Source organism: Leopardus geoffroyi, chromosome B1 (assembly GCF_018350155.1).
Source record: "Leopardus geoffroyi isolate Oge1 chromosome B1, O.geoffroyi_Oge1_pat1.0, whole genome shotgun sequence".
In the NCBI taxonomy this organism is placed as follows: Eukaryota; Metazoa; Chordata; class Mammalia; order Carnivora; family Felidae; genus Leopardus; species Leopardus geoffroyi.
Genome location: NC_059327.1, coordinates 95,719,484 through 95,744,133, shown reverse-complemented (window position 1 = coordinate 95,744,133; position 24,650 = coordinate 95,719,484). Strand labels below are relative to the sequence as shown.

At 37.4% G+C, this 24,650-nt stretch overlaps 1 protein-coding gene across 3 annotated transcripts in view; it reads right to left on the bottom strand.

Moving 5' to 3' along the window:
* SCLT1 (sodium channel and clathrin linker 1) overlaps nucleotides 1–24,650 on the bottom strand; it is a 220,950-nt gene that overhangs the window by 137,391 nt on the left and 58,909 nt on the right. For all 3 annotated transcript variants that reach the window (XR_006709835.1, XM_045467740.1, XM_045467749.1), the window contains one exon: nucleotides 21,461–21,531. Coding sequence is in view for 2 of the 3 variants with exons in the window: in XM_045467740.1 (XP_045323696.1) it covers nucleotides 21,461–21,531 (71 nt within the window). In the remaining variant the exon portion in view is untranslated. The remainder of the gene's footprint in view (nucleotides 1–21,460; nucleotides 21,532–24,650) is intronic.

Genomic DNA, 24,650 nt, shown 5'->3' with positions numbered 1-24,650 from the left:
AAGCACCCAAAGAAAAAAGGCATAAAATCTCATGTTAAAATAAATAAATGCTGAGTATATCCACAAGAAAAGAAAAGTAAAAATCTGGTATAATGAATTGAGAAAAGTCTTCTTGGAGAAGGCAGGTTTTAACCAGGTTTTGAAAGTTGTAAGTTTTCTGAGAAACAGAATAATGATCAAAAGCCAAAGGAAGAAACCAAAGGCCTTTCCATGAGAAACCATAAAATAACTATTTTGAGCAGTGTGCACGTAACTGGGAGGTTGGGGAAGGGGCAGGTGAATAAAGGTTCTTAGAAACTAGGCTGAAGAGTTTTATCTGCTATGACAGAGCATCAGCAGAAACTCTTGAAAAGGAAAATGATAAAAGCTTTCATTATAAGGTCCCATGATTCTAATCTTTGTTGCACCATAAAACCAGACAGCAAATGAAACTAATATGTTTTCAGTATGAGTACAAATTTAAACAAATCTAGAATTAAAAGAGTTTTTAATTTAGTTACTCTTGGCATACTTACAGGGGCATCTCAAAACTTAAATTCTGGTAATGTCAATATGCCCCATCATTCAGAATGTGTCAAACTTGAAAGCAACACCCTCTTCCCTAAAAGAAGCATCTGCTTATCCTTATGTTTCTTCAGATCTGTGGCAGGAAAAGCAAGCATAGTTTTATGTATACAACTACGAACTGCTTAATGTTATGCTATGGAATATTGTCAGCAAATATGGCAAAGTTGCTCATGGACAATTATACACTTAAGACTTTCTAAGCTTTAGAAAACCATAACTTCCTTTACTGATCTCTAACCTCAACTTATAATCTTTAGGCCCAAATGTCCAAAACCCAAATGAAACTTCAAGCAGGTGTCAAAAACCAATGTAACCACTCTTGGTCCTTTAATAATTAACTCTCATTCTTGACTGCTGTGAATGTTGTCAGAAAACCAGGTTTAGAACTCACTAGACTAGCAATTATAAGTTATGAGCTCTAATTTGGCTCCATGAATTTGTCGTACAACCATGGACAAGACAAATAATTTCTGAGCCTTTGGTTCAGTTTGGTTTCTTCTAATATCATTAAGATATCATTAGCAATAAAATCCTACAATTCTTCCTCTGCCCTTTCGCCCAATATCACCAAGTTCTGCCCATTTTTCCTACATAGAATCTTTTATATGCATTTCAGTTTTCTATTTCTGTTTTCATCATATGACCGCAGGTCTTTGTGAACCAATTTCCTTACTCATCTTCCTTCCAGAATCATCATACCCTGATTTATACTACATACATTATAAATCACATTCTTCTTTTCTCTTCCACTCTTTCTGAACCCTGAGTGCAGAGTTGAGTTAATCACACTTCTCATCCCATGGCCCATTATCACTATTAGCTGTGAAAGACTGCTCTCATTTGTTTCTTTTATTTTCCTGTTCATTACCAATCCCTCTCTCATTCCTCTTCATTTTTAAGGTTCATATTACATTATGATATATTCTTGGACATACATATGTATACTGGAAAAATATACATTATTATTTGCATGCTTGTGTTTTTTATGCTATAGATCTATATCTCTTTTTACTGTAATATAAACCTTGTTTTTTAGATTGACGTAAATACAAGTTTCCAAATGATGCAGTTATTCCACAGGATGCAATCACCACATCTTACCTATCCATTTCCTTAGTGACAGACACTTACAATGTCTCTAATACCCAATTTTTACAAATAAAGACAATCACTAAACTTGAAGTTAGGGTATATCAGTCCTTTTAATTTTTAGATTTTATTCTTTTATAGTATATACATACATATAATATGTACACATATATATATATATTTACATTTCACTTTACTAAATATCCTGATATGAATATAGCTAACTAAAAAAAATATGTTCACAATCAATACACATTACTGTTTAAAATATTTAAAATGTATACAAATTGTATCATACTGTATTGTAACTTCTTTTTTACCTTGTTATTATACTCATTATATATTTTTATTTATTATTTATTTTTAGACAAAGAGAGTGTGTGCGAGTGGGGGAGAGGTGCAGAGGGGGAGAGAGAGAAAGAGAGAGAGAATCCCAAGCAGGCTTCCCGCACAGAGTGAGTAGAGCCTGATGTGGGGCTCAATCCCATGACCCTGGGATCATGACCCAAGCTGAAATCAAGAGTCATATGCTCAACTGACAGCTACCCAGGTATCCCTCCACATATTTTTGACACTGATAACTGGTATCATACTGATCACATTCTTTTAGAAGTATTTAGAAATAGTATCACATTATTCTAACTTGCATTTTCCTGATTGCTGACTTTTGACTTCATATTCTTTGCCTAACTTTCTATATTATTATTGATGTTTAAGTTAATGTATCCTCAATAGTAATGCACTGTCAATTATACGTACTGTGAAAGTCTTCTCACAGAGTATGGGTTGTCCTTTCATTTGACATACTGATTCTTGTAATAGAAGTTTTACATTTTAACAAATTCAAATATATCAATCTTTTCCTTTTGGCTTGTACTTGAATTTTGATTAAGAATTACTTCTGTAGCAAAATGTTCAAGAGAGATTTTTTGATACTTTAAAACAAATTCTATAAAGTTTTGCTTTTTACATTTAGGTAAAAAATCCATAAAACTGTATAAATCCATAAACTGTATAAATCCATACTGTATATTTAATCCATAAAACTGTATAAATACTTGAGGGAGGGGTTAAGATGGCAGAGAAGTAGGGGGACACTGGGCTTTCCTCATCCCTCAAACACAGCTATATTGAGGTCAGATCAATTCAAACACCCAGGAAATCAATCTGCGGAGTAGCAGAAGGATCTCTACAGTTGGAGGGAGAGAGTGAGGCAGGTGTGTGGAAGTGAACTGGGGGAGAGAAAAATGGCAGTGTCATGGAGGGGAGGGAACCCTTTCCATGGAGACAAAAGGGAGAGAAAGAGAGTGGCACTGAGAAAACACACCATCGAGTTTGCATAAGAGGAAAATCTCTCTGGATCATGGACTGGAGAGCAAGAAATACTGAGCATCACAGGGTTTTTTCTGCAAATAGCATTTGGAGCTCAAACTCTGAGGTTCTGGAAGTGCATGACTTTCTCTGGAGCAGAGCTGTGGTGCACACTCCTGAGGAGGGAGCTGGCCTGGAAGTGCATAGTGTGGTGTAGGCATTTCAGGTCACATTGGGAGAGAACACTCCCCTTTTTGGAGTACTTTGGGAAGAGGGTTTATTGCCTCCCCAAAGCCAAAAGACCCTGCAGGTACCAGCCAAAGGCCTTTCATCAGCATGGGACAGAGGCACACCCTGAGGGAATATAACCTTTGCTGCTTTTAGCGGTGTGACACTATATATTTTGTGCACTATGCAGGCATGGGACTGTTTTTCAGGGACAGAGGGCTAATGACACAGGGTGCAGAGGCTCTACTCTGGAGGAGAGGGTCAGATATGCGTGGTGCCCAGTCCTTTGAGACTTTGGGTTTTGAATCCTAGCTGCATACCAAAGAAAAAACAAGGGAGAAGTATGGCGTAGGGCAAATCAACTGCCCTCGCTATTCTGTGTGGCACCATTTTCTCCCTACCACCAACACAGTAGGTCTTCAGAGAACAGCACAGTAGCCCCCAGTATAGGCAGACCCACTTACACTAAACCATGCCTGCCCACCCCTGTCTGGCAACTGCTTATTTACTGGAGCAAGACGGACTCTGGGCCAACGCAGCAGGCCTCTCCTCCAGACCAGCACAGCCAGCATCCCAGTGCGGTGAAAATATAGTGCTTTAAATGACACCTGTGTTGTTTTTTTTTTCTTTTTTTCTTTTTTTCTTTTGGAATCAGGATTTTAGTTACCTGTTGTTGTTTTAATTTCCTTTTCTCTTTTTTTTTTTTTTTTTTGGATCTGCTTTTTTTATTATTTTTCTCTTTTTTTTCACCCCTTTCTTTTTCTTAGAAATAACCCTTACAGTTTTTTGATTCTGTTTGGTTTTTGTTGTTGTTGTTGTTCCCTTTCCTTTTCTCTGTTTTTAGGATCATTTATCCCCCCCCCCTTTCTTCCAGGTTTACTCCAACAAAAAATTCAAAGCACACACAGTTAAAAGTTCAAACACTCCCCTACTGCAAGCAAAGAGGAGCTCTGCAGAGGACTGACCAGTGGGAAAGAGCAGCCAAAATGCAACAACAGAGTGTGCAGAGCATACAATGGAAAAACTTCCTGGAGTGCCAGGCCTCAGACAGTGTATGAGCCCTGTATATATAGCAGTATTTGCAGGTGCAGGACACATAACAAGCTTCTAAAACATGCAAAAGACAGAAACTTAGCCAGAATGACAAAACAGAAGAATTCTTGCCAAAGAAATCACAGCCAGGGACATGCTCAAAACAGATAAAAACATTCAGAATTTAGAACAACAGTCATAAGACTAGTAGCTGGGCTTGAAAAAAGCATAGAAGACACCAGAGAAACCCCTGCTGCAGAGATCAAAGACCTAAAAACTAGTCACAATGAATTAAAACATGCTATCACTGAGATGTAAAACCAACTGGATACAGTCACAACAAGGACTGAAGAAGCAAAGAAGAGAATAGGTAATATAAAAGATAAAATTATGGAAAATAATGAAGCTGAGAAAAAAGAGGAAAAAGAAATTATCAGATCATGAGGGGAGACTTAGAGAACTAAGTGATTCCATAAAATGAAACAATACCTGTATCACAGGAGTGCCAGAAGAGAAGGGCAGGAAAAGGAAGCAGAAGGCTTATTTGAACAAATTAGAGAACTTCCCTAATCTGGAGAAGGAAACAGCCATTCAAGTCCAAGAGGTACAGAAAACTCTTTTCAGAATCAACAAAATAGGTCAACACCATAACATATCCTAGTGAAACTGGCAAAATACAAAGATAAAGAGAGCATTCTGAAAGCAGCTGGGGACAAATAGTCCTTAACTCACAAGGGTAGACACATAAGGTTAGTAGCAGACCGGTTCACTGAAACTTGGTAGGCCAAAATGGAGTGGCAGGAAATAGTCAATGTACAGAATGGGAAAAATACGCAGCCAAGAAATCCTTTATCCAGCAAGGCTGTCATTCAGGATAAAGGGGAGATAAAGAGTTTCCCAGACAAACGAAAACTAAAGGAGTTCATGACCACTAAACCAGCCCTGCAAGAAATTTTAAGGGGGACTCTCTGAGTGGAGGAAAAGAAAAAAGACCAAAGCCACAAAGACTATAAAGGACTAGAGAATGTTATCAGAAACACCAAGTCTACAGGTATCAAAATGGCATTAAAATTGATATCTTTCAATAATTACTCTGAAGGTAAGCAGAGTACATATTCCAATCATAAGACACAGGGTATCAGAATGGATAAAAAACAAGATCCATCTATATGCTGCCTATGAGAGACTGTTAGACCTAAACACAACTGCAGATTGAAGGTGAGGGGATGGAGAAGCATCTATCATGCTAACGGATGTCAAAAGAAAGTTGGAGTAGCCATACTTACATCAGACAAACTAGATTAAAAAAAATTTTTTTAATGTTTATTTGAGAGACAGAGAGAGAGAGGGAGACAGAGAGAGAAAGAGAAAGAGAGAGAGAGAGAGAGCGAGCCAGTGAGCGTGTGAGTTGCAGAGAGGCAGAGAGAAAGGGGGACAGAATCCTAGCAGGTTCTGCACTGTCAGTGTAGAGTCCAATGCGGGGCTCAATCTCATGAATCATGAGATCATGACCTGAGTTGAAATCAAGAGTCGGATGTTTAACCAACTGAGCCACCCAGGGACCCCCACACAAACTAGATTTTAAAGCAAAGACTACAACAAGACATGAAAAAGGGTATTATAATTAAAGGGTCTATCTATCAAGAAGACCTAACAATTATAAATATTTATGCACCCAAATATATTTGGGAGCACCAAAATATATAAGAATCTACTAATAACAAACCTAAAGGAATTCATTGATAATAATACCATAAGAGTAGCAGACTTTAATACCCCACTTAAAGCAATGGACACATTATGTAAGCAGAAAATCAATAAGGAAACAATGGCTTTTTTTTTTTTTTTTTTTAAAGTTTTTTTTTCAACGTTTATTTATTTTTGGGACAGAGAGAGACAGAGCATGAACGGGGGAGGGGCAGAGAGAGAGGGAGACACAGAATCGGAAACAGGCTCCAGGCTCTGAGCCATCAGCCCAGAGCCCGACGCGGGGCTCGAACTCACGGACCGCAAGATCGTGACCTGGCTGAAGTCGGACGCTTAACCGACTGCGCCACCCAGGCGCCCCAGGAAACAATGGCTTTTAATGACACACTGGACCAGATGGACTTAACAAATATATTCAGAACATTTCATCCTAAAGCTGAATACACATTCTTCTCAAGTGCACATGGAACATTCTCCAGAACAGATCACATACTGGGTCACAAATCAGCCCTCAACAGGTACAAAAAGACTGAGATCATACCATGGATATTTTCAGATCACAAAGCTATGAAATTTGAAATCAACCCAAAGAAAAAAATATTGAAAGCCCTCAAATATAAGGAGGTTAGAAAACATGAATGAATGGGTTAACCAGGAAATTAAAAAAGAAATTAAAAAATACATGGAAGTAAATGAAAATGAGAACACAACAGTCCAAACCCTTTGGGATGCAGCAAAGGCAGTCCTAAGTGGAAAGTACATTGCAATTCAGGCCTCTCTCAAGGAGGAAGGAAGGTACCAAATTCAAAATCTAACCCTACACCTAAAGGAGATGGAAAAGGAGTAGCAGATAAAGCCTAAAGACAGCAGAAGAAAGGGAAATAATAAAGGTTAGAATGGAAATAAAAGATATTTTTTAAAAAAGGGTAGAACAATGAAATTAAATGCTGATTTTTTTAAAGAATAAATAATATTGATAAACCACTAGCCAGTCTTATCAAAAAGAAAAGACAAAGGACCCAAAGGAAAGAGGAAAGATCATAACCAACATCATAGAAATACAATTTACTGTGAAAAATTATATGCCAAAAAACTGGGCAATCTGGAAATTGACAAATTTCTAGAAACTCACACACTGCCAAAATTGAAATAGGAAGAAATTAAAAATTTGAACAGACCCATAACCAGTAAAAATTGAGAGTTATCAAAAATCTCCCAACAAATAAGAGTCCTGGGCCAGATGTGGCTTCCCAGGGGCATTCTACCAGACATTTAAAGAAGAGTTAATACCTATTATTCTCAAACTATTCCAAAAAATAGAAATCGAAGGAAAGCTTCCAACTGTGGGGCTTCCAATTCTATGAAGCCAGCATTACCTTGATTCCAAACCCAGACAAAGACCCCACTAAAAAGGAGAATTACAAGATAATATCCCTGACGAACATGGATGCAAAAATTCTCAACAAGACACTAGCAAATCGAATCCAACAGTACATTAAAAGAATTATTTACTATGATCAAGTGAGATTTATTCCTGGGCTGTAGGACTGGTTCAATATTCGCAAATCAATCAATGTGAAACATCACTTTACTAGAAGAAAGGATAAGAACCATCTGATCTTGTCAAGAGACGCAGAAAAAGCATTTGACAAGATACAGCATACTTTCTTGATAAAGATCCTTAAGAAGTAGGGATAGAAGAAACATAACTGAACATAATAAAGGCCATATATGAGAAATCCATAGCTAATATCATTCTCAATGGGGAAAAACTGAGAGCTTTCCTCCTGAGGTCAGGAGCATGACAGGCATGTCTATTCTCTCCACTGGTGTTCAGTATAGTACTGGAATTCCTAGCTTCAGCAGACCAAATAAATAAATAAATAAAACGCATGCAAGTTGCCAAGAAAGAAGTCAAAAGTCTCACTCTTTAAAGATGACATGATACTCTACATGGAAAACAGGAAAGACCACCAAAAAACTGGTAGAACTGATATGTGAAGTCAGCAAACTCACAGGACAGTCATGCAGAAATTGGTTGCACTACTTTGCACCAATAATGAAGCAGCAGAATAAGAAATCAAGGAATTTATCCCATTTATACTTGCACCAAAAACCATAAGATACCTAGGAATAAATCTAACCAAAGTGCTAAAAAATCTGTATGCTGAAAACTATAGAAACCTTATGAAAAAAATTGAAGATGACACAAAGAAATGGAAAAATATTCCATGCTCATGGATTGGAAAAATAAATATTGTTAAAATGTTGATACTCAAAAAAAATGTTGATATTACCCAGGGCAATCTACACATTCAATGTAATCCTTATCAAAATAACATGAGCATTCTTCACAGAGCTAGAACAAACAGTCCTAAAATCTGTATGCAACTATGAAAGACCGCAAATAGCCAAAGTAATGTTGAAAAAGAAAACCAAGACTGGAAGCATTAAAATTCTGTGAACTTCAAGCTATACTACAAAGCTGTAATCATCAAGACAGTATGGTATTGGCACAAAAACAGACACATAGATCAATGGAATAGAAAACCCCGAAATGGACCCACAAATATATGGCCAACTAATCTTGAACAAAGTGGGAAAGAATATCCAATGGAAAAAAGACTGTTTCTTTAGCAAATGGTGCTGGGAGAACTGGACAGCAACATGCAGAAGAATAAAACTGGACCACTCTCTTATGCCACACACAAAAATAGATGCAAAATGCCTGAAAGACCTACATGTAAGACATAAAACTCAAAATTCTACCTCTTTGACCTGAACCACAGCATGTCACCAGAGGCCAGGGAAACAAAAGCAAAAATGAACTATTGGGATCTCATCAAGATACAAATGTTTCTGCACAGAGAAGGAAACAGGCAATCAACGGAATGGGAGAAGGTATTTGCAAATGACATATTGGATAACGGGTTAGCATCCAAAATCTATAAAGAACTTCTCAAACACAACACCCAAAAAACAAATAATCCAGTGAAGAAATGGGCAAAAGACATGAATAGACACTTTTCCAAAGAAGCTATCCAGATGGCAAACAAACATCAAAGATGCTTGAACATCTTTGTCCTCAGGGAAATATAAATCAAAACCACAATGAGATATCGTCTCACATCTGCCAGAATGGCTATGATTAACTCAGGAATCAACAGATGTTGGCAAGGATGTGGAGAAATGAGAACCCTCTTGCACTGTTGGTGAGAGTGCAAACTGGTGCAGCTGCTCTGGAAAACAGTGTGGAGATTCCTCAAAAAATTAAAAATAGAACTACCCTATTACCCAGGAATAGCACCACCAGGAATTTATCCAAAGGATACAGGACTGCTGATTCACAGGGGCACACGTACCCCAATGTTTACAGCAGCACTTTCAACAATAGCCAAATCATGGAAAGAGCCCAAATGTCCATCAACTGATGAATGGATAAAGACGATGTGGTTTATATATACAATGGAATACTACTTGGCAATGAGAAAGAATGAAATCCTGCCATTTGCAGCAATGTGGATGGAACTGGAGGATATTATGTTAAGTGAAATAAGTCAGTCAGAGAAAGATACATGTTTTCATTCATATGTGATCTTGAGAGACTCAACAGAAGACCATGGGGGAAGAGAAGGGGAAAAAAAAGTTACAGAGAGGGAGGGAGGTAAACCATAAGAGACTCTTAAATACAGAGAACAAACTGAGGGTTGATGGGGGTGCAGGCAAGAGGGGGAAATGGGGGGAGGGCACTTGCTGGATGAGCACTGGGTGTTGTATGTAAGTGATGAATCACGGGAATCTACCCCCAAAACCAAGAGCACACTGTATACACTGTGTGTTAGCCAATTTGACAATAAATTATTAAAAAAAACTAAATAAACAGAATAAAATTAAAGGAAAAAAAAAGAAAATACAGCTACCCTATGACTCAGCAATTGCACTACTAGGTATTTAATCCAAAGGATACAAAAATGCTGATTAAAAAGGGCACATGCACCCCAATGTTTATAGCAGCACTATCAACAAAAACCAAATTATAGAAAGAGCCCAATGTTCGCTGACTTATGAATGGATAAAGAAGATGTGGTGGGTGTACACACATACATACAAACACACAAGCAATGGAATTAGTCAGCTATGAAAAATAATGAAATCTTGCCATTTGCAACAAGGTGGATAGAACTAGAGTGTTATGCTAAGTAAAATAAGTCAGTCAGAGAAAGACAAATATTACATGATTTCACTCATACATAGAATTTAAAAAACGAAACAGATGGAACATAGGGGAAAGGAAGGAAAAGTAAGAAAAACAGAGAGGGAGGCAAACCATAAGAGACTCTTAAATACAGAGAGGATACTGAAGGTTGCCAGAGTGGAAGTGGGCAGGAGGATGGGCTAAATGGGTGATGGGTATTAAGGCAGGCACTTGTTGGGATGAGCACTGGGTGTTATATGTAAGCGATGAATCACTAAATTCTACTACTGAAACCAATACTACACTGTATTTTAACTAACTTGACTTGTAAAACAAAAACAAAAAAACACATAAATACTTAAATGTGTACAGAAAAACATTATAGTTTTTTTTCTTCATAGAAAACAACCATTCCTGACATGATTTTGACATTAGTTTCCCTACTGATTTATACTATCTCCTCTGTCATATACTAAATTTCTTTTTTCCTCTTTTTTAAATAGCTTATTCATTTAATTGGAAAGAGAGCATACATGTAGGAGGGGCAGAGAGAGAGAGAATCTCAAGCAGGTTCTGCACTAATTCATGAACCATGAGGTCATGACATGAGCCGAAATCAAGTTTAACTGAGTCATGCAGGTGCCCCCTAAATTTCTATATAGTCTTTATTCTGTTCTATTTGGCCAAACTCATGTTCTTGCAAATAACACTGCATTTTATTCTCTACAGGATGGTTTTGGTAAATGGTACTTTACTATTTCATGATGTTAGGATTACATTACCATGTTTTTCTCTCTCAGACACATATATACACACAAATTATAGAGGTTTTTTAATACAAACTACGTTAAGGTTAATTTTAAAGATCTGGGAGACTTATAGGAAATTTAATCTTCCTATCCATGTATGGCTGACCATTGATAAAAACTGGAGTTAGGAGCACCAAACCCCCCATGTAGTCAAAAATCCACATATAATGTTGACCCCCTCAAAAGTCAACTAATAGTCTACAGTTGACCTGAAGGCTCACCAAAAACATACAGTCGATTAACACGTATTTTGTGTGTTTTACATATTATATACTGTATTCTTACAATAAAGTAAGGTAGAAGAAGAAAAATGTTAAGAAGATCCTAAGGAAGAAAAAACACATTCATAATATTGTACGTATTTATTGAAGAATATCTGTATACAAATGGACCCATGAAGTTCAAACCTGTGTTGTACATGGGTCAACTGTACTGATCTATTCCAGTGCCATGGCTGTCAACACTATTCTTATGTTGATCATCAAAAGTCTTGTACCCTGAGTGCAGATCTCTACTGAATTGCTTGTTAATGGTTATCACTAGTAGGATTTCCAGTAGTTACTGCAAGGTCAATTTGTCTAAACTGCCCCCTCCCCCACCATCTGGGCACCTATACATAGACTTCTCAGTTCATTCTTCCACTTGCTTGTGGAAAAAAACTTTAAGTCATCCTTGATACTTCAATCTCTCTGTTACCTCTATCAAATCTATCAGGAATCTACCATACAAAATGTTAAAAACAAAACAAAACCATTTCCAGAATCTGACCACATCTTACCAGCTCCCACTGCCACCACCACAGCCCTAGTCAACCTGAGTCCCACTGCAGCTTTGGTTACTGTAATAGCCTCCTTACTGGTCTCCTTGCTTCCAATTCTTCCTCTTTACAGTCTACTTTCCAATATGGCAGTCTGAGTGATCAATCCTATTAGAATATAAGTCAGATTGTGTCAATCTCCTATTAAAAACCATTCCTATTTCGCCCACAGTAAAAGCCAAAGTGCTCACTACAGCCTACAAGGCCCCATATTACCATGTCTTCCACCCTCCATATAATTTCTGATTTAATCTTTTACTACTCTCATCCTCCTGTTTTATACTCTATTCCACATATAGTAGTGAGAAAGAGTCTGAAAAAAATGGCACCAAATTCTTGACTATCTATATCAACATCTGTGCAACATGATGTTGAAAATCTTTCCATCAAAAGGAGTATCTATTTCCCTATCCTTTGAATTTGGATTGACTTGGTGATGTGCCTCACCATGGATAATTAACAAATATGACTCTAAAGAGGCTTGAAAAGTATTTTTAACCTATACAATGGCAAGTGCTATACTTGGAATACTGTTTCCCTGAATTCTATGGATAATCTGTTCATACCCTTCAAGTCTTTGTTCATATATCAACTATTCAGTGAGGTTTACTTTGAATACTCTATTTAAAATTGCAGGAGAGGGGCAAGATGGCAGAAGAGCATGGAAGGTTTTTTTGTGTGTTTGTTTGTATTTTTTTTCTGTATTTTTTTTGTACTTGTATTTTTTGTTTGTATATTTGCATTTTGTGTCTCGCATTCATGAAATACAGCCAGACCAACACTAAACCTTCCTGCACGCCTAAAAAACTAATTTGAGGATTAACACAATAATCTGCATAACCTGAACCACAGAACTCAGCAGGTAGGCAGTGCGGAGAGGTGAACTGGGGGAGAGAGAAGCTGCAGAGGACAGGGAGCTGTTTTTACTTGCAGAGAGAGGACGGAGAATGGGGGAGTATGGGAAAAGCACACCACCCAAAGCAGCTGGAGAGAAGGGGAAACGTGGTAACAGCTGCAGGGACTGAATAAAATGGGAAAAAGAAGAAAGGAGAGTGTTTAAATTCTATGAAAACTCTATAAAACAGGGGGAGCGCAGACTCTGAAACTCCGCAGCTCCATACCTGGTGGTGCTCTGGTGGGAAGGGTGAATCCACAGGAGCAGAGAGTGAGGTCTGGGAGTCCTGGAGCCACACAAGAGAAGGCAATTGCCCTCTGGGAGGACATTTGGTAGAGGCCGTGCAGCCACCCTACAGCCAAAGGTCCTCACAGACCCCAGAGAAAAATGACATTCACTGGTGCCAGAAGAAGGATGTTAAGGGGGAAGCCAGGTGCCAGATATGTGTTGTGACTTACCATAATCCCTGAAACACTGCTGCTACATGATCACGAGAAGTTTTTCTGGGGTGGTCTGGCATCCAGCCGCAGATTCTGGACATCGGCAGCAGCACGGTCCTGCGAACATTTCTGGGTGCGGCTGGCACCCAGCCATTGCTCTGTGAACCCTCCCCCCAGAGGATCTGAGAGGGTCAAAACCACAGTCCCTCAGAAGTGAGGAGCTGCAAAAACAGTGCTGCATCTGAGATAAAACTAAGAAGGAAAGTGGCACCTGGCAACCTGATGGCTTGGTCACGGACAATGTAAAAGCAGGGAGTGGACAGAAGCCTGAGACAAAGGACGGGTGCGTGATTGCTGATCAGGCAGTACAGAGTTCTGATAACAGAGAATGGGTAGCTGGGTGATGCCATTTTCACCTCTCCCACGCATACGCATACCTACAAGTGCCACAACAATCCACCCCAGTAAGCTAAACAGTGACATCTAGTGGAGAATGGAGCTGTTACATTAAGCCCCACACAACTGGGCTAACCTCACTCTTCAGGAACACCACAAGTCTCTCCGCTTGCTTAGTTTATGGACTATAAAGTGCTTCAGAGTTTGACTTCTAGGGGAAAACAATGCAATTTCAATCGTATTTCAGTGTGTTAGTTGGTCCATCTATTCAATATTTTTTTCGTTTCTTTTCTTCAATACAGAAAGAAAAAATGTTATTTCTATTTTCAATTTTTATTGAAAATATGTTTAACTTCTTCCAGTATATCTTTTACAGTTTTGTAAATTTCTCAAATTCTATTTTATTTCCATAATTTATCTATTTATTTTTTGAAAATTTCAGACATTTTCCTTTTTTCCCCCTTTCCCCTTTTTTCTCTAATCTATCAAGCTCCTTACAACAACCAGACCAAAACACACCTATGATCTAACATCATTTATTTGATTTCTTTTTGGGTTGTTTTTAATTTTAAAATTTAAAATGTTTTTTTTTTTTCTTATCAATTCCTTTTCTTCCTTCAAAATGATGAAACAAAGGAATTCACCCCAAAAGAAAGAGAAGGAAGAAACCACAGCCAGGGAATTAACACAGATACAAGCAAGATGCCTGAACCACAATTTAGAATCACAATAATAAGAATACTAGCTGGGGTTGAAAATAGATTGGAATCCCTTTCTGTGGAGATAAAAGAAGTAAAAACTAGTCAGGATGAAATAAAAAATGGTATAACTGAGCTGCAATCTGGAATGGATGCCACGACAGCAAGGATGTATGAGGCAGAGCAGTGAATCAGTGATATAGAGGACAAATTTATGGAGAATAAAAAAGCAGAAAAAAGAGGGAGACTAAGACAAAAGAGCACGATTAAGAATTGGAGAAATCAGTGACTCAAAAGGAACAAGATCAGAATCACAGGAGTCCCAGAAGATGAAGAGAGAGAAAAAAGGGTAGAAGGGTTATGTGAGCAAATCATAGTGGAAAACTTTTCCTAACCTGGGGAAAGACACAGACATCAAAATCCAGGAAGCACAGAGGACTCCCATTAGATTCAACAAAAACCGACCATCAACAAGGCATATCATAGTCAAATACACAAAATACTCAGGCAAGGAGAGAATCATGAAAGTAGCAAGGGAAAAAGAGTCCCTAACCTACAAGGTAAGACAGATCAGGTTTTCAGCACACCTATCCACAGAAACTTGGCAGGCCAGAAAGGAGTGGCAGGATATATTCAATGTGCTGAATCAGAAAAATATGCAGCCAAGAATTCTTTATCCAGCAAGGCTTTCATTCAAAATAGAAGGAAAGATTAAAAGTTTCCCACACAAAAAAAATTAAAGGAGTTCATGACCAATAAACTAGCCCTACAAGAAATTTTAAGGGGGACTGTCTGAGGAGAGAAAAGATGCAAAAAAACCCATAAACCAAAAAAACAAAAAAACCCAAAAAAACTCCAAAAGCAACAAAGACTAGAAAGGACCAGAGAACACTACCAGAAACTCCAACTCTATAAGAAACATAATGGCAATAAATTCATATCTTTCAGTACTCACTCTAAATGTCAATGGACTAAATGCTCCAATGAAAAGATATAGGGTAACAGAATGGATAAGAAAACAAGTTCCATCTATATGCTGTTTACAAGAGACCCACTCTAGACCTAAAACTACCTTCAGATTGAAAGTAAGGGGATGAGGAACCACGTATCATGCTAATAGTCGACAAAAGAAAGCTGGATAGCCATACTTATGTCAGAAAATCTAGACTTTAAGACAAAGACTGTAACAAGAAATGAAGAAGGGCATGATCATAAATAAGGGGACATTCCACCAAAAAGACCTAACAATTGTTAACATTTATGCTCCAAATGTGTGAGCTCCCAGAAATATAAATCAATTAATCAAAAAGATAAACTCATTGATAATAATACCATAATAGGAGGGGACTTCAACACCCCACTTACAGCAATGGACAGATCATCTAAACAAAAAAATCAGTAAGGAAACAATGGCTCTGAATGATACACTGGACCAGACGGACTTAACAGATATAATCAGAACACTTCATCCAAAAGCAGTGCAATATACATTCTTCTCCAGTGCACACGGGACATTCCCCAGAATAGATCACATACTGGGACACAAATCAGCCATCAACAAGTATAAAAAGATCGAGATGATACTGTGCGTATTTCCAGATCACAACTCTATGAAACTCGAAATCAACCACAATAAAAAATTTGGAAAGGTAACAAATACTTGGAGACTAAAGAACATCCTACTAAAGAATGAACGGGCCAACCAAGAAGTTAAAGAGGAAATTAAAAAGTTCATGGAAGCCAATGAAAATGGTAACACCATAGCCCAAAACTTCTGGGACACAGCAAAGGTGGTCATAAGAAGGAAGTATATATAGTAATCCAGACCTTCCTAAACAAGGAAGAAAGATCTCAGATACACAACCTAACCTTACACCTTAAAGAGGTGAAAAAAGAATAGCAAATAAAAACTCAAACCAGCAGAAGACAGGAAATAATAAAGATTAGGGTGAAATGAATGCTACTCAAACCAAAAAAAAAAAAAAAAAAAAAAAACAGAACAGATCAATGAAACCAGAAGCTGGTTCTTTGAAAGAATTAAAAACTTTGATAAACCCTTTACCAGTTTGATCAAAAGAAACAGGAAAGGACCCAAATAAATACAATCAAGAATGAAAGAAGAGAGGCCACCACCAACACAGCAGAAATACAAACAATAATAAGAGAATATTATGAGTGATTATAAACCAATAAAACAGCAATCTGGAAGTAATGGACAAATTCCTAGAAACATACAAAGTACCAAAAGAGAAACAGGAAGAAACAGAATATTTGAACAGACCCATAACCAGTAAAGAAATCAAATCAGTAATCAAAAATCTCCCCCAAAACAAGAATCCATGGCCAGATAGCTTTCCAGGGGAATTCAACGAAACATTTTTTTTTTTTAATGTTTATTTTTGAGACAGAGAGAGACACAGAATGAGCAGGGAAGGTGCAGAGAGAGAGGGAGACGCAGAATGTGAAGCAGGCTCCAGGCTCTGAGCTGTCAGCACAGAGCCTGACGCGGGGCTCGAACTCACGAACTGTGAGATCATTACCTGAGCTGAAGTTGGACACTTAACCAACTGAGCCACCCAGGTGCCCCTTCAACCAAACATTTAAGGAAGAGTTAACACCTATTCTCTTGAAGGTGTTCCAAAAAATAGAAATGGAAGGAAAACTTCCAAACTCTTTCTATGAAGCCAGCATTACTTTGATTCTAAAACCAGACAAAGACCCCACTAAAAAGAACTATAGACCGATTTCCCTGATGAACATGGATGCAAAAATCCTCAACAAGATATTAGCCAACCGGATCCAACAATACATTAAAAAAATTATTCACCACGACCAAGTAGGATTTATACGTGAGATGCAGGGCTGGTTCAATATCCACAAAACAATCAATGTGATGCATCACATCAATAAAAGAAGGACAAGAACCACATGATCCTCTCAAAAGATGCAGAGAAAGCATTTGACAAAATACAGCATCCTTTCTTGAAAAAACCCTCAAAAAGTAGGGATAGAAGCATCATACCTCAAGATCATAAAAGCCAAATATGAAAGACTCAACACTAATATCATCCTCAATGGGGAAACACTGAGAGCTTTCCCCCAAGGTCAGGAACAAGACAGGAGTGTCCACTCTCACCACTGTTATTCAACATAGTATTAGAAGTCTTAGCCTCTGCAATCAGACAATACAAAGAAATAAAAGGCATCCAAATCGGCCAGGAGGAGGTCAAACTTTCACTCTTTACTGATGACATGATATTCTATATGGAAAACCCAAAAGATTCCACCAAAAAACCTCTGGAATTGATTCATGAATTCAGCAAAGTTGCCGGATATAAAATCAATGCACAGAAATCGGTTGCATTCCTGTACACCAACAATGAAGCAACAGAAAGAGAAACCAAGCAATCAACCTCATTTACAATTGCACCAAAACCCATAACATACCAAGGAATAAATCTAACCAAAGAGGTGAAAAAAATTATACACTGACAACTATAGAAAGCTTATGAAACAAGTTGAAGACAACACAAAAAAAAAAAAAAAAAGGAAAAATATTCCATGCTCCTGGATAAGAAGAATAAATATTGTTAAAATGTCGATACTACCCAAAGCAATCTACATATTCAATGCAATCCCTATCAAAATAACAGCAGCACTCTTCACAGAGCTAGAACAAACAGTCTAAAATTTGTGTGGAACCAGAAAAGATCCAAATAGCCAAAGCAATCTTGGAAGAGGAAACCAAACTAGGAGGAATCACAATCCTGGACTTCAAGCTGTACTACAAAGCTGTAATCATCAAGACAGTATGGTACTGGCACAAAAACAGACACGCAGATCAATGGAACAGAATAGAGAACCCAGAAACGGACCCACAAACGTATAGCCAACTAATCTTTGACAAAGCAGGAATGAATATCCAATGGAATAAAGGCAGTCTCTTTAGCAAGTGGTGCTGGGAAAACTGGACAGAGACATGCAGAAAAATGATCCTGGACCACTTTCTTACACCATACACAAAATTAAACCCAAAATGGATGAAAGATCTAAACATAAGACAGGAAGCCATCAAAATCCTCAAGGAGAAAGCAGGCAAAAACCTCTTTGATCTTGGCTGCAGCAACTTCTTACTCAACACATCTCCAGAGGCAAGGGAAACAAAAGCAAAAATGAACTATTGGGACCTTATCCAAATAAAAAGCTTCTGCACAGCAAAGGAAACAGTCAGCAAAACTAAAAGGCAACTGACAGAATGGGAGAAGATATTTGCAAATGACATTAGATAAAGGGTCAGTATCTAAAATCTGTAAAGAACTTGTCTAATTCAACACCCAAAAAAACCAAATGATCCAGTGAAGAAATGGGCAAAAGACATGAATAGACACTTCTCCAAAGAAGACATCCAGATGGCCAACTGACACATGAAAAACTACTCAACATCACTCATTATCAGGGAAATACAAATCAAAACCACAATGAGATACCATCTTATACCTGTCAGAATGGCTAACATTAACTACTCAAGCAACAACAGATGTTGGCGAGGATGTGGAGAAAGAGGATCTCTTTTGCACTGCTGGTGGTAATGCAAACTGATGCAGCCACTCTGGAAAACAGTATGGACGTTCCTCAAAAAATTAAAAATAAAACTACCCGATAACCCAGCAATTGCACTACTAGGTATTTAGCCAAGGGATACAGGTATGCTGTTTCAAAGGAACACATGCACCCCCATGTTTATAGCAGCACTAACAATAGCCAAAGTATGAAAAGAGCCCAAATGTCTATCGATGGATGAATGAATAAAGAAAAGTGGTGTGTATACATACAATGGAGTATTACTTGGCATTCAAAAAGAATGAAACCTTGCCATCTGCAGTTACATGGATGGAACTAGAGGGTATTATGTACACTAAGCGAAATTAGTCAGAGAAACAGAAACATCCTATGACTTAACTCATATGAGGACTTTAAGATACAAAACAGATAAACATAAGGGAAGGGAATCAAAAATAATATAGAAACAGGGAGGGGTATGAAACGTCAGAGATTCTTAAATATGGAGAACAAACAGAGGGTTACTGGAGGGTTGTAGGAAGGGGAATGGGCTAAATGGGCAAGGGGCATTATGGAGTCCGCTCCTGAAATCACTGTTGCACTATATGCTAACTAACTTGGATGTAAATTAAAAAAAAAAATTATAAATAACCTAAAAAATAAATAAAATAAAATTTTAAGCCCACCACTACTACGTTCCCCTCATAGCAGGCCCCCCAAGATAGGCCTCTGGGACCATGTCTGAGTTTATGCTAATGAAGTGACACAAGGTAGGAATGGGAGCTGGGCCATGCTGGAAAGTGCAATCAGGTAATTAGTGAGTTGAGGCTTTGAGCCATGTAATATAGGCCTGACTTCTTGACCTCCAGGGAGAGAAGGTAGACTGGAGATTGAATTCAATCAAAAGGCCAATGACTCAATCAGTCATGATATTTAAATTGCAAAAGTATAGTCAAATAATGTTTTATTGGATGACACAGTCATTGAGAAATATCATTAAAAAAGTAAATTTATTTAGATTTAAAACAAATCATAGGCATATAATAAAAATACAATAAAATGTCTGGACACTAAGGCTTAGGTCAGCTTCCTAGTTGGTGAACACAGTGATGTGCCAGGAGGGTGCTGCACCCTAGTTCCATGGGCAGAGGACATGAGAGTTCTAATTTTGAGATCTTACTAGATCTCACTCAATGGGTCTCTTCTTTTGGCTGGTTCTGATTTGTGAACTTTATAATAAAATTTTAATCATAAGTATAGTGCTTTCCTGAGTTCCCTTAGATATTGTAGAGAATTACTGTGGGGACACTTGTATTTGGAGCCAGTTGGCCATGAGTGTGGGTGGCCCGGGGATCCCTAAACTTGAATCCTAGTGAGGGTTCTTATTGGGGATTGTGCTCTTAATCTGTGGAGTCTGGACTAAACATGGTTAGTGCCAGAACTGCACTGTAACTTGTATACTTTCATGCTATCTAGAGTTTTCTCTAATGGACTTATATTAGTTTTATAATTAAAATAAGACACTTCCATTTGGAAGAAAGAGAAATAAAATCTTGGGATTGAATACTATTTTAAAATGTAAAATCATTATCAAAAGAAATATAGAGGACCAAATAAGAGCCCTTGAGTAGAAATGTCTAGGGGAAAAGAATGTAAATTTATTTAAATTAAATTAAAAAGCTGATAAAGGCATAAAATTTTGTGAAATGCATTCTTCTTTTTTTTAAAATAGCAAAATGTTATTTTGTGGGGCCAAATACATGATGGTGTAAAAAACGAAATAAATAGCAAGGTTCATTTAACAAACAGAAACTTACATTTTTTTAATAAAATGTAAATATATACTACAATTTAAAGATATTTCTAAGTTACTGCATCATAGAGCAAAACCCTATTATGATTATACTTTTGACTTTTCAGTATTATGATTAAGGGGGACAAAAAGTGAAAAAAAAGTTTTGGTCATGTGGAGCCCAATGCCAGGCTTGATTGCACCAACCCTGAAATCATGACTGAGCCACAATCAAGAGCCGGATGCTTAACCAAGTGAGCCACCCAGGTGCCCCTAAGTTGCCTGATTTTTAAAAACTCTCTACTGGCTTTCTTGTCTTCTTCTCTGTTCCACTTTCCTCCTACTGGTGCTCCCTGGTATTACATTTCAATAAACTACATGCTTTGACACCCTTTTCTCAGGGTCTACTTACAGGGAAATACAAAGAAGATATGTGCAGAAAAAATGTTTCTAAGGGAACTGATTTTATTCCATAAGCACTGGTTTTACTATCATGGAACATCCTTTCATGTGTATATTAATAGATGCCTCCTCACTAATTGCCTTGATTTCAATCTGCCTTGAGAGAAGCTTAAAAGGGAAGAAAAAAATTCATGGAAAACTCATGGAAAAATTATGGCATCATCACTTGCTCTGAAGTAAAATAATTTCTTTAAAAATTTATCTTGAGAGAGAGAGAGAGAGAGAGAGAGAGTGTATGTGTGTGTATGTGTGTGAGTGGAGGAGCGGCAAAGAGAGAGGGAAGAGAGAATCTCAAGCAGGCTCCACACTATCAGCACGGAGCCCAATGCAGGGTTGTAACTCATGAACCAAGAGACCATGACCTGAATCGAAATCAAGAGTCAGAGGCTTAACCGACTAAGCCACTAGGCATCCCTGAAAAAAAATTATTAATAAAATAACAAAATTCATTTTTGAATTTACCTAAGTTGTTTTCGGAGTTGCTCAATTTCCACATTTTGTTCAGTTACTGTTTTCAGAAAGTGTTGGTTAGTCTGCCACAAGAAAAAAAACAGAAACGTTCAGTATTAGAACACTTAAAACTACATCTTCAAAGACTACAGGGCATAGAAGTAGAAAAAATTAAGTCATGATAATGATTAGCATTTTTGACTGTAAAATATAACCTTGGCAATATTTCCTCACCTTTACTACATTAGTGGATGTCTGCTTCACTTCAAACCATGTGCATCTGTTTTTCTATGTTTTAGGTCTTTCCTTGAATATTTGAACCTCCTTTATTCACTTAACTGCCCAGAAGGTGACAGGTGTTGCAGAATTCATGTCCCCAGTATGCTCTGGAAGAGCTCAATAACAATGACTGAAGAGAACTGGTGTGTAAACATCTCACTCTCCTCCTATGCTCCATGGTGGAATAAGTCTGAGCCTGTTATACAAAGGCTTCCAGAGTTCATTGGTAGGATTCAGTCTCAGTTACCCACGGTGTTAACTGGCATGCTTCTTAAAAACCCTTTGGCTACCTTCTCTTCCTTTCCCAGTCTCACTTCCCCATTTCCCTACTGGTGCTCCCTTGTATTATCTCCTAAATAAATGACATGCTTTAGAATCATTTTCTCAGGGTTAGCCTGCAAAGGAACCTAAAGTAAGATATGTAGCAATCTTCCAACTGTAGAAAAAACTTTTTTTAAGGAAATTGATTTTCTTCTGTAAGTGCTGGTTTTATCACAAAGGCACAGATCCCTTATCCTTATCATCTTTATCTATATGCCTTATAGGTAAAGTCATACAGACTCCAGTTGCTTCATAATCCATAGTCTTGATTTCAGTTTCTTCCCATCCCAACAAATCATACATACATCTGTCCAAATGCTTCTCCCCAAAGCAGTTTTCATTGTGCTTCTATCATATTCTATTCAATTTCATTGACTCCCCCTCCCTCCCTCCTTCCGTCTTTCTCCTTCCTTCCTTCCTTCCTTCCTTCCTTCCTTCCTTCCTCTCTCTCTCTCTCTCTCTTAAGAGAGTGTGAGTGGGGAAGGAGCAGAGAGAGAGGGAGGGATCTGAGGAGCCAAAGCAGGTTCTGTGCTGCCAGCAGCGAGCCCAACATGGATCTTGAACTCAAAAACCTTAAGATCACAACCTGAGCCGAAGTTGGATGCTCAACTGACTGAGCCACAGATGTGCCCCACGGACTTCATATTTTTAATACACTATTTTATTTCTTCCTGAAATCAGAATTCCATCCTGCCATCATTTATCCCTTTCACATCCTGTGTGGCCCACTCACTTTAAGACAGAAATAATTGTTTCCTTTCTATATTTTGATAAAATTTTATATGCATTTTTACAATACACATCACATTATATTCAAACATTATATTTAAATTTCACGTATTCCTGGCGAAAATATGAGTCATTAATTGAAGACCACCTTCTCCCAGAATCCTCAGTGAATGCACATGATTTAGTATATTCTAAGTACCTAAACCTTTAAGGAATAAATGAATGCATGTCTCCATTGAAACATGGAAGAGTTTGAAGACTGCATCTTTCTTTATTTTGGGAAGCAGACTACTGCAGACCAGAATTTAGTGGTTCATTCACAGACCATAATTTAAGAGGCCAACTGTCACACACAGGAAAAGAAGGCTAGAATTATGAAAGGTAGGTAAATTATACCATATCAGAATAGTTAAAATGAACAAACTGGGTGCAGCACTGGGCATGAATCAGGAAAGACCTAATGGTTACATGTAAATAATTGAAGGGTTGACTTGAAGAAGTGAGCTTGTTCTATGTTACTCCAAAAGATAAAATCACATATCAATGGGAGGAAATTTATGAAGATTTTAGTTTTCTAATAATCAGAATTCAAAAGAACAGACTCTTTGGGGAAGTGATAAATCTCTTACAAGGAATATCTAAAGCATAGGCTAGATGATCATTTAACTGAAAAGCATTTAATGAAAGATGCCTATGTCATTTGAGGAAATAGATGACTTTTAATATCATTTCAAATTCTCCTGTCAAGCAATCTCAATGACTTCAGTCCAAACTGATTCACATCTCTGAATTCTTCTATGTCTGTAATGCACCATTAATGTTTTATTACATATACTGTCTTAGCATTAACATAATTAATGCTTGTGTCTTTTACCAGTTGGGAACACCTTAAAAATAAATGACATAGAGCAATTAGGAGAATTATAAATTGAAACTGTGAATTATAAAAAGCTAGTATTAGAAACTAACACACTTGATTTGCTAGCAAGCCTAGTAGAGCTCAAAAACTGCAACTGAATATGGCTTTGGTGTTCTGTATTTGTCATTACAAAGAAAATTAAATACTATATTAATATTCTAGAGTTTGAAGATTCATAAAGGTCCAAGGAGGCATCCCTTTCAATCATCAATCATGATTATTTCATATGTCATCCTGTTTTACCAAGTAGGACAGGAATTTATGGTTAGATGCACATTTCTCTTGCAACCTTTAACAGTGAAAGGAACTTAATATGCAATTAGCAAATATTTTTGAGTAATTTTATAGAGATGAACAAATCTCAGAAAAGAATATTATTTCACTAAGAGAACCTCTAGGAAATATCAACTACTATTATATAAATAAATATATACTTGTAATAAATAAATATAAACTTGTACTTTTACGTATCATTCACATCACTTCCATATGTTACAAAAGTGCACTGGTCATGAAAGATAATTACTTCTTGTATACTCACCAATTTACTGTACATCATAGGGACTGATTCCATTAATCAGCTTATTATGAATTCAGGAAACTTTTTTATGGAACTGCTTGATTTTTAAAGGGTACTTTTCTTCAAGTCTGATTTTTACTCAAACGTGCTCCTATGCCTATGCTCTGAATGCTCTTTGAGACATACAAAATCTTTACAATCAGTTAGCTATGTCTCTTCACATTTAGCAGTCTTGTTTGCCACCTGATAGGTACATTAAGAAAAATTCTTAAGTTTCAAAATTTCTCTTACCATTTTCCTTTATTTTAACCACCAAGACAGCCTCTTCTTTGCTCTCTCTCTTTCATCTCTTATATCCATCTTGTCACTCCTTTATCACTTTTATTATACCCATAACTTTCTATTCTTAGTTTTGGGTAAAATCTATGAATTCT